At 37.1% G+C, this 11,640-nt stretch overlaps 2 protein-coding genes across 2 annotated transcripts in view; one reads left to right on the forward strand and one right to left on the reverse strand.

Moving 5' to 3' along the window:
- Window positions 1-144: 144 nt before the first annotated feature.
- On the forward strand, window positions 145-3,392 carry LOC103519201. The gene is made up of 2 exons (XM_008484285.3): window positions 145-828; window positions 1,387-3,392. The coding sequence occupies exons 1-2, from the start codon at window positions 264-266 to the stop codon at window positions 2,241-2,243; spliced, it is 1,422 nt and encodes a 473-aa protein (XP_008482507.1). The 5' UTR covers window positions 145-263; the 3' UTR covers window positions 2,244-3,392.
- A 3,711-nt stretch (window positions 3,393-7,103) lies between these two features.
- The window catches only part of LOC103519205, a 12,348-nt gene continuing 7,811 nt past the window's right edge, over window positions 7,104-11,640 (reverse strand). Inside the window, exon 10 of the mRNA XM_026830781.1 lies at window positions 7,104-7,403. Within this exon, the coding sequence (XP_026686582.1) occupies window positions 7,104-7,403 (300 nt within the window). The remainder of the gene's footprint in view (window positions 7,404-11,640) is intronic.

Genomic DNA, 11,640 nt, shown 5'->3' on the forward strand with positions numbered 1-11,640 from the left:
ACCACCACCCCACCACATCAAAATTAGAGAGGGGGTGGTTAAAAAAAAAAAAAAAAAAAAAAAAAAAAAAAAAAAAAAAAAAAAAAAAAATGATTTCCGTTGACAATGTATTCAAGCTTCTAAATGTTAAACATCATGTATCTAACAAGTACTGTTTTTTGTTTTTCTTCTTACAGACGGCCTCGAATGACAGTCAAGGGGAAGGAAACCTAATAACTCTGCAATCAGTGGAGGAACAGCAGAATAGGGCAGGCCCTTCTCATATGGTAGCAGGGCCTAGTTCGGCAACATTCACTTCACCAACCACATCAAATATTAGTCAGTCTCCCACTGCTTCTGTTAGTGATTCTCCTTCTACTAGTGGATTCTTCACCAAGAATAATAAATTACCTAGGGACTACGTTAAAAAAATTTTACTAGCCAGTGTCGAAGGCAAAGAAGTTCTCCAGAGAAATGAAACCAGGGGGCGGTTGACAAATGTATCTGAAAAAAAGTTAATTTCCAGAATAATAATTTCTCATATCTTAGCTGAAAACCCTGAGGCCTCTTTAGGGCATGTAGATTTTGCTGCTTTAGCGTTACAAATTCCTTCAGTACTTCCTCATGAATCTTCATCAGCTTACTTTAGCACTCAACTTAGGGAAAATTCTTCAAAAACTAGGTTCTTGAAAGTAAACGTAGGTCACCTGGTTGACTCATACACCCAAAAAGTCAGGGTACTTGTCAGGGACAACCTTCGACGGAAAAGGTCCCGCTCAACTCCCACTCCATCAGAACGGAGCCGGTCACCTGTGGAGCCCCGCCCATTGAACCTACAAGAATTTGAAGGTTAGTATACTTCTTGTTTTCAGTTTCAAATCTTTCTTATTAACATTCAAGGTTTTTTTTTTTTTTTTACTTCCAATAAATAAAATAGAGCTGTCTGTCCTTCTGTCTGTCTGTTTGTGCCTTTTGTGATGCTGGCTTTTCCCGGCCCCCCTCAGGCTGCATGAGGTTAATATGAGTAGTTGGTAAGGTAGGCCAATGCCTGGAGGGCAAAACCCCCATCTCGTAATGAACGTTAAACCAAATAAAAATATCAACTCTGGCGTCCGAAATCTAACCGACATCCCAGACAAATATGCCATACGCTTATTTTATTTATTTTCACCGTTTGACCAATGTCAACTAAACTTGGCACACATGTCCATTGTGTAAAGGCGCTTCTTTCTACGATATTCTGAAGTCACTAATGTTAAGCCATGCCGAGCTAGGTTAGTTTTAAAATGGGTGACCGTCCTTTTACCTAGTATGTACCTACAAAGTTTATTAAGGAAACATGTCAATTCAACATGACAAAGATACTGATGTACAACTATAACTTTTGTTTTTAAAATCTGCTTCCAGAGCTGAACACAAATGAAGCACTGGTCTGGCTCAATTCAGGTACAGACCCATGGACCACTGTTGTAGCAAAATGGAAGGAAACCTCGGCTAATCGGATGGGAATCATAACCTCAACAGACTCTCCACTCTTACTCCATGACTACTTCAATCAATTTCCTGCACTAAAGCAAGTGAACGGGTACGAACTTTTATGCATTGACTTTAACTTCCTTCATCCTGAGAAGGAACATTTTTTTGCAACAAATATTGTTCTCTTGTCTGACGGTTTACTAGAAGAGGCAAAAAAAAGAAAAGACACTTCCAAAGTAACAGAAGTCCAAAAAGGCCTTTCTGAAGTTCTAGCTCTTTTGGACCCTTCAAAAGTAAATATAACGTCCTCAAGAGTCAAATCTGTAATTGCTATCTGTACCTTACCGTATGTTATGAACATTGCCCCTTCTAGTAGGAAGACAAAGAAAAGCAAAGTACATACATTTACCAGAGAAGAAAGAAGAGATAGTTTTATTACCCACATTAGTTCTGAAGAAGATATTGGGACAACTATTTTAAGTCGCCAGGAAAAATATTCCCAATTTGGGGCCCATACTTTGCAGCCATACATCATAACCGTAGGATCAGATTTGTTGAATGTTACAAAGGCAGTTATTGTTATAAACAATACAAAATACGAACTGCGAAGTCTTGTAGAGGCTGTAGACGTATTATTTAAAATTTTCATTGCTACTAATACTTGCTACCCAGAAGAGTCTTACGATGTATGGATGTTTATCCAAAAAGGAGTTTACAAAATGTCTACTGCCTATGACCGTGTAACCAAACCAGTTTCAGTACTTCTAGATTTGTTAAATTTGTCGTAACTGTCTAGGTCGCAATACATACACTGATTTAAAAAAAAGGTTTTTTCCTGGTTTCTAAATTGAATAGTTCTTTCGTAACCTAATTCACAATGTTCTACTGTAAACATTGCTTAAAAAGTTTTGGAACTCTCAAGTATTTGATAGATCACATTCGATTCACTTGTAAACATGCTTGCAAAAGTAATCAACCTTTTGCTTGTGGACAAGGCAATTGTTCGCTTAATTTTTTGTCGGCCTCTTCTTTGAAAAGGCATATTAATGATAAACATGACTTAATCATAAATGACAATTTAACTTGTTCCGATCTCAGTGTTGGTGTTAGTATTCCCAGTGCTGGTGTCAGTGACGCCATCATTGATGCTAGTGAAGAACTGAACATTCTAACTGAAAATATGACATCTTCATTTGAAAAGTCGTTGTTGTCAATGTATTGCAATCTTTATAAAAATCCTCAAGTGACTCGTAGTGCGGTTCAATATATCACTTTAGAGTTTCAAAATTTTTTTGATCAATATAATAGTATTATTCAGTCGTGTGTAGTGGACCGCTCAGTGCCCTTTTCTTCTATTAGTTCAAGTTGTAGTAATGTTATCCAATCTTTAAATTCTGAACACAAACGTTTTCGAAAATTCCAAGAGTTAGGGAAGTTCGTACCTTCCATTGAAGTGAAAGTAGGATCAAGAACAGAATATAAGCACATCAATGGGAAAACAGTGCAAAATCTTGTTGAGTGTACTGCTCAAATAATTCCTTTAAAAAATGTGCTCACCCATTTCTTTAACATGCCAAATGTTCTCTGCGACACAATGGAATACTTGAATTTTTTAAGCAGGTCAGATAATCCAATGGAAAATATTTGTCAGGGATCAGTGTGGTTGCATGATGTCGAACCGTATGAACCAGGGGTCCTTATTTTGCCAATAATTCTTTACTTTGATGACTTTGAAACAAATAACCCACTGGGTAGTCATAACATAATACAAAAACTTGGTGGATTGTATGTATCGTTGCCATGTTTGCCTCGAAAATACTTTTCTCTTCTGTCAAACATTCTGTTGCTGTCATTATTTCATGCAGATGATCGTGTTACTTTTGGGAACAAAGTTATGTTCCATGCCGCAATTGAGCAACTGAATGACTTACATGACAATGGCATTAGAGTGGAGTATGACAATAGTGAGCTGATTTTAAAATTCAGGGTTGCTTGTTTTACAGGGGATAATTTAGGATTAAATGGTATTTTTGGCTTTGTAGAATCATTTAACGCAGCTTTTTGTTGTCGAATATGTCATGCAAGTAAAGAAGAGAGACAATCTGTGTTCCGAGAAAATACAAGTTTACTTCGTAACTCAGATAGTTACTTAGAGCAAGTTTCAGCCAAAATGGATGTTAATTTGACTGGTATCAAAGAACCTTGTGTTTGGTCCGCCCTAAAGGGTTTTGATTTCATTAGTAAAGGGAGTTTAGATTTGATGCACGATTACTTGGAAGGTTGTTGTAGGTATGTAATGCAATTTGTTGTTCACTATTTGGTTCAAACCACCCGCGTCTGTACTTTTAATATATTGCAAGAAAGAGTCAAGGCATTTAATTACGGCCCTGATAACTCGGCTAGGCCCACAAATGCGTTTGTGTTTGAAAACGGTAAAATAAAAATACGAACTTCTGCTTCAGAAATGCTCACTCTAGTTCGCTACTTTGCCTTACTTGTTGGTCAATACGTACCCATAGAAGATCCCGTTTGGGATTTGTTTCTTACTCTGAGAAAGGTTTTGCAATTACTTTTGGCCCACAGAGTTTTTAAAGAAAATATGTGTTACCTTGCAGATATCATAGAAGACCTTTGTTGTACATACAAGAGCCTTTCAGGGAAAACAAGTATTCCTCCTAAGTTTCATTTTTTAACACATTACCCTACCATGTTCCTAAAGTTTGGTCCGTTGACACAAATATGGACTTTTAGGTTTGAGGCAAAACATAAATTTATGAAAACCTCTGCTCGATCCTCATACAATAAGATCAACATTTGTAAAACAATTGCACTTAGAAATCAACTCTCTTTGAATGGACTATTCTCTGACCCGGTACCTTTTACATTTGTTAAATTTGGTAAGAAATTTGATCTTTGTTCTGAACTACAATCTGACGTTGAAAGAACATTTCAAATGTCACCTGAGTTTGTACAAAACCTTTCTTTTGTCAGGTGGGTTAAAGCTAATGGCGTGCATTTTTCAGAGGCTTCAATAATTCTCATTGACATAAACTCTGATTCTCTTCAAACTCCAATGTTTGCTCAAATTTCCAAGATATTTGTCGAAAAAAATACCGACAAAATTTTATTTTATTCACACCGTTTACACACCGAAATGTTCGACCCTCACTATTTCGCGTATGAAGTCCATTACTCAAACGATCCCTTGCTCACTCGTATCGAAGATCTCTATCACCCAGTTTTAACACACACAATTAATAAAGTTCAAGAAAAGAACTATGTCACTGTGCGGGTAACTTTAGAATGAACTTTAATGTACATAGAATAGATGAATAGATAACTCCATAATACCCTAGTTTATGGAAGTCAAAAATTTACACTAACAAAGCTAAGGTAACCTATAAAGTTGATGTATCTCTACACCTCACCATATGAAGGAAATATTATGACGAAAGGTTTAAACTCTAGGTTACGGAGGTTACCTTGGCCTTGTTAGGGTCTATTTTTGGCTAGAGTTTGAGTGAGTGAGGGAGTCTATGTACGTATATTTATGTTACGTAGGTAGTCAGGGCGCCAATTAATTATCAAATGACTATTATTTGATATACCGAGAGGTGCAGTGCAGACATGATTGATAACTGCCCGTGCGTTTTAATTACCTGCGATACCTAATAAATTAATAATTAAATACAATAAATAATTAAGTACATGCTTGTACCTAATAAATTAACAATTGCCTACCTATACCTACAATAAAATATCTACTAACTATACCTGCTTACAATAAATAATTAAGTACATAGGGACTTGAGATAAATAGGTACCTGCTTGTAATAACTATACATAGGTACCTAAATTACCTACGTACCTCATGAATTCTCATGATGTGTGTAAGAGCAAATAGGTATGTACCTATAACCTATAAAGAGGAAAATCAGTTCTAACTAGGTACCTAGTTCTTAGTTAGAAATAGGTACCTATAAAATATGTTACAACCTCTAGAGTCCTAGTTCTTAGTTAGAAATAGGTACCTATAAAATATGTTACAACCTCTAGAGTCTAGGTATTACATTTATGACCAAGGGACAGCTACTCAGCTATTTCTCGGAAGTAGGTCTTATCTAGACCGCACATCGCTTCCAACTCCCAAGTAACTTTGAGAGATGAGGAAGTAAGAAATGATCAATCTAACAAAACTTCTCATTTTGAGGAATTTTTCAAATAAAAATCATGTGGCGCCATATCAATATCACTATTTCTCCCTCTGCTTGCATCTGGCAAAGTGGCCGAGTGGTTAAGGTGCTCTATAACGCACCTTCTACCACTCTCCCATATCACTCTCTCATTTTGAGGAATTTTTCAAATAACAAGCTGAGTCCGTCCCTCCGAGAATTTTTTAGCCCGTAGTTTATTCGATCGTGGTTAAAGAATACCTATGTACCTACCTAATTTGTTTAATATTCAGTTTATAATTATTCTTGATTTGATTTTTTTATTTTACTTTCATGTAATGATTTAAAATCAAGACTAGAGCTCGTTCTCCCTTCATTTCCAATATAATGTTTAAGTCACCCATCCATTTATTGGCCTTGCTCGGCGTAGCTTAACATAGGTGACGCTAAATCCAATATAATGTTTAAGTCACCCATCCATTTATTGGCCTTGCTCGGCGTAGCTTAACACAGGTGACGGTAACCTTTACTTTTTCAATTTAAATTCGAGGACTTAAAAAAAAGAAGACTTTTAAGAAGGAAAAGAAGAAGAAGAAGAAGAAGAAGAAGAAGAAGAGGAGGAGCAAGAGCAGCAATTCAATTGAATATATTTATTTAACAATATATTTTGTTATACATTAATGACACAAATCGTTAAATGAAAATGACCTAGGTACCTATTTCTTTCTTTCTTTCTTTTTTTTTTTTTTTTTTTTTTTTTTTTCCCCTTTTTTTTTTTGGGGGTTTTTTTTTTTTTTTTTTTTTTTTTTTTTTTTTTTTTTTTTTTTTTTTTTGCAATGTTATGGAAGTTGGAAGCAAAGACGTTAATTACAAGGACGATCAGAATTAAAACCCAAATAGGTACGTACCTATTTCCGAGTGAGTTCTACAGCTCACACATCCCAATCCTACAAAGTTTTAAACTGCAGGGCGGTGAACGCCGTCGCATTCCTCCCCACATGATTCACATATCTCAACTGCACCCCATACTCCGTCCCCGACATCAGTCCGTCTATATCCACCCTGAGCTCATCACTAACATACGTCCCCACCACACGGTCCCCAACCACACGGTCTCCCACCACGCGGTCCCCAACCAATAGAGTCACCTCATATTTGACAAACATGCCATTGAGCCCGGCACAGTCATAGTTGGAGAGGCTGATGTCCGTCCCACGGTCCCCCACCACACGGTCCCCAAACACACGGTCTCCCACCACACGGTCCCCAACCAATAGAGTCACCTCATATTTGACAAACATGCCATTGAGCCCGGCACAGTCATAGTTGGAGAGGCTGATGTCCGTCCTAAGAAGTGCTATAAGCTGTAAGTAAAAGAAGTTACCTGAGGTCCACTAATCCTTCTATCTTGATCTACAGAGCTCCACTTTATCGTGAGAACACTGCCCACTTTCTCCACTATTTCCAAATCTTCCATCACAGACAGTTCCGGTTTGGCAGGTTAGGGGAGATATTCGGCACACTAGCGTCGAAAGAGACATAGAGATACTTAGTGGACAGCGTCTGACCCTTGTTGGTGGTGACGAAGATGGAATAGGTGGTGAAGTAGTGGAGATGGAGTGTGAAGGAGGTGTGGTTGGTACTCTCCACCATGGTGTTGTGGTTGAAGTATTGGTTGCAGGCGCGTTGTTTGACGATCTTGTACTTGATGTAGTAAATAGTGGGTTCGACCGATTTGGTTTTGTTGGTGTGGTCGGTGAGGGTTGATTTGGTTTTCTGAAATGGATTTCAATATGAGGGGTTTGCATACAATTCATATAAGACAAAGCTTCAAGTGTCACCTGTAATCCTAATTTTGTGGAGTACCTTTCATAGGATGTGATGCCTTTAGAAGATTTCAAAATGGATTTCAAAATGAGGGGTTTTCATACAATTCATATAAGACAAAGCTTCAAGTGTCACCTGTAATCCTAATTTTGTGGAGTACCTTTCATAGGATGTGATGCCTTTAGAAAAGTAACAATTTCAGAAAAAAAAACTATTAGGAAATCTAGGAGTCTCTACATGCTGATATCACTGATATGCAATGTCCTCTTCCCATCATTACTATCTCTTAGTTTGTGCTTTGCCTATTTAGTTAGAAGGTCGTAATCTTCAACAAAACAATGTTTCTAAGTGTAATAAATATGAAAAATGCAGAATGTTTGAAAAGAGAACAAATTTTATTTTACATTTCGCTGGAAACTCACAGCAAGACTGACCGACTCAATATTACGTCATTTTTTTTTTAATAATGACGTAATAATAATATTATGCCTACAATAATGACTACATATTTTTTATGGCTTTCTTGTGGCAGGATTATCCTGGAGGAGCTCTTCCACCTATGTTCTCTCTTGGCCACCACTTATGTTAACTCGAAAATAAGCTTTTTGAAGAAGATCCTAAGTACTTATAGCATTTTTATGAATACCAAATATTATGAATAACTTACCTGCTTTGGATAATGCTGTCAGCAATATGACATAAATGACTAGGAAAATCATTCTGCTAGGTGCAATATGATTGTTGTCCATCATTTTGAATGAATATATTCTCCGTTATTCCGTCAATGAGTGACCAAAATGAGTAGGAAAATCATTCTGCTAGGTGCAATATGATTGTTGTCCATCATTTTGAATGAATATATTCTCCGTTATTCCGTCAATGATAATATTCTTATGTTAACTCGAAAATAAGCTTTTTGAAGAAGATCCTAAGTACCTATAGCAGTTTTATGAATACCAAATATGACTAACTTACCTGCTTTTGATAATGCTGTCAGCAATATGACCAAAATGACTAGGAAAATCATTCTGCTAGGTGCAATATGATTGTTGTCCATCATTTTGAATGAATATATTCTCCGTTATTCCGTCAATGACAATATTTACTTTGTGGTTACTTTATTCTTTATTTCTTTAACGAATGCTTCATTTTTTAAATTGTCTATTTCTTCTTAAATCTTTATCTTGTAGGCAACGTAATTTAAATGAGAGTGTTCCCACTGAGCACGACAAGATTTTTTTTCGAACTACAAGTAGGAACGGGCCTTTAGTCCCAAATAAAGGTTTTATTTATCTCGTAATAGGTATTCCAATACTCACTGTCCATGTAGGTACTCAGTACTGTCACATTTTGATAAATTTCCCACTAAGCACGACAAGATTTTTTTCGAACTACAAGTAGGAACGGACCTTTAGTCCCAAATAAAGGTTTTATTTATCTCGTAATAGGTATTCCAATACTCACTGTCCATGCAGTACACCAGTACTGTCACATTTTGATAATGTTATTTTAAATTAAGGAAATAACTCTCAAAGTAGGTAGGTAGGTAAGTATTGTTTATTTTACAAAATTCTGCGATATATTTCGCGGCACTCACACCTCTCAGATTTCATGACTAATACAGGTAAACTACTTCCTACTACTGAGCTTTCTTATCAACTGATAACACTGATTTGATTCCTTTATCAAGTTCGCTAAAGTTTGTTTGATCAGGAAAAAGGTCAAAATTAGAGACCATGTGAGTTCTGTTTGCTTTATTATTGGTCAACAATTTGACGGGTAACTTGTTGGGAGATGCTCCAAATTAGAGGCCGATGTTTTTTTTTTTTTTTTTTTTTTTTTTTTTTTTTTATTTTTTTTATAATCCCTTTTTTTTTTTTTTTTTTAAACTCCCCGATTTTATCCCCTTTTTTTTAATAGCCCGAGCGGGGCCCGGGCCCCATAGACCCCCCTAAATTAGGCCCTAATGCCATCGTCATCCGCAATCCATCCAGATTTGCACCACATCCATTTTTTCTTGACTGGAACATTTTTTTTTTCGTTTACCTATCTATTTTTCATTTAAAAATTCAGCCTTTTTTATGAATGCCGAGTAACTATTTTGAATTATGCAATGTGCAACACAACATGATATTTTTTCCATCATTGGGAAAAATCCTGCCTGCCTAAATAAATATCTTGTAGGGACCTAGCACATGTAGGAGGCACTCCTACAATACTTCAGTAAAACGGATTATCTGAAAATAGCAAGCAAAGAACCTGACCAAAGGAACATTGTGCCATAAAATAACCACACTCACATAAGTGTCCACTTTCTTCTATTCTTCTCCATATCTTTCGAACCTTTCCACGCTTCCATTCAAGATGATTTTTCTTTTAATAAGAAATTAAAAGTCTTATGGATTCCTTTGTACGCAAAGTTTTACTACTGAAATAAAAGAAAGCAAGTACCTTTCTACCTATTTATTACCTACTTACCTTTGAAGAACGATAGATCGGGACTGACACAAAACGCCAACCCCGCATAAGCGGGAAACAATAAATAATAAAAAGAACAGGAGACAAACACATACCTAGTTTTACAGTCATTTCCATAGAAGCCTCTTGCACACTGTTGATCACAATGTTTGCCTTGGTAGCCCGGTGCACAGCCACATCCATACTGAGTACACAGAAGCATGCCACGACATTCTAGAGGTGCGTCCACACTGGAAATGTTTGGTCTCCTGCACTGTCCTGGAAAATAGCCCGTAGGAGATGAAAAATTTTCATGTTACGAGGTACGTCCAGAAATTAAGTGTATTGAGGCTCTCATGGCCGAAGGGAAAGTGTTTTAGAAATGTGCAACCTGAATTCTCTTTGAAATGAGACTAATTCGAGGTCAATATGTTCAAAACTCTCGACACAGGAGCATAATTAGTTAATTAGATGTATTGTTTACTTCTAAGGCCATATTTATAGTCTCCTAACAATTGTCTTATTGTCTACTTTTGTTCAGGTACTCCTAAGTCTTGAAATTTATGTGGACGTCTTAAAAGTACATTATGAGTTTATGACCGCAGAATAATAATAATTATTACTACCTATTTTATTTTCAAGTACAATGTACATAATATTGTATTGTATAGGTATGAAATTTTCTTCTCAGAACTAACAAAAGAAGGTGCAAAAGAAAGTTGACCTATTCATGAGAATTTCATTCCACAGTGATTCATAGTTGCACCCTTCAAGCTTTGTACAATTGTAGTTCTTTTGTTGATGTGGACAAAGAAAAGAACAAGGAGAAAGCGAAGTAGGTGGAGGCGAAGAAGAAAGAGGAGGAGTAGTAGGAGGAGAAGGAGGAGGTGAAGGAGAAGAAGGAGGTGAAGAAAGAGGAAGAGGAGGTGGCGAAGAAAATATGAAAGTAGGTAAATATAAAAGTCATCTTACCATTTTTGCGTAAGTTTGCGGCATTGAAGTCCAGAAAAATTCTAAAGTGACGGGGGTTTAGCTTTCTATTCGGTGATAACTTACACGCCTGTCTTTTGTTGATGTGGACAATGAAAAGAACAAGGAGAAAGCGAAGTAGGTGGAGGAGAAGAAGAAAGAGGAGGAGTAGTAGGAGGAGAAGGAGGAGGTGGAGGAGAAGGAGGAGGTGGAGGAGAAGGAGGAGGTGAAGGTGAAGGTGAAGGAGAAGAAGAAAGAGGAAGAGGAGGTGGCGAAGAAAATATGAAAGTACCTAGGTAAATTTAATATAAAAGTCATCTTGCCTTTTTTGCGTAAGTTTGCGGCATTGAAGTCCAGAAAAATTCTAAAGTGACGGGGGTTTAGCTTTCTATTCGGTGATAACTTACACGCCTACTCACATGAACCTCACCCAGCTGAGTGGAGCCGGTTTGGTAGAGAACTACGTAACAACTAACAACAGATGTTTTATGGTAACTCAGGGGGACGAAAGACAGGATAAGAGAAAGCCAGCTGTTCCTTGAATAAGATCCGCCCAGGGCGGGAATCGAACCCACGACTTAATAATAATAGACTCTTGAGTGGAAGGCAACCACTAGGCGAGGTTAACGCCTTAGGCGTTCTCAACCACCTAACCCTTAGAGCTCCATTATTATGTGGTCAAATTGTCAAATAAATGAGGATAAAATTCCATACCTCGGCTGGGATCGAACCCACGCCCTCCTGTTTACCAGGCGAGCGT

Source organism: Diaphorina citri, unplaced genomic scaffold (genome assembly GCF_000475195.1).
Source record: "Diaphorina citri unplaced genomic scaffold, Diaci psyllid genome assembly version 1.1 scaffold2605, whole genome shotgun sequence".
Taxonomy (NCBI): domain Eukaryota; kingdom Metazoa; phylum Arthropoda; class Insecta; order Hemiptera; family Psyllidae; genus Diaphorina; species Diaphorina citri.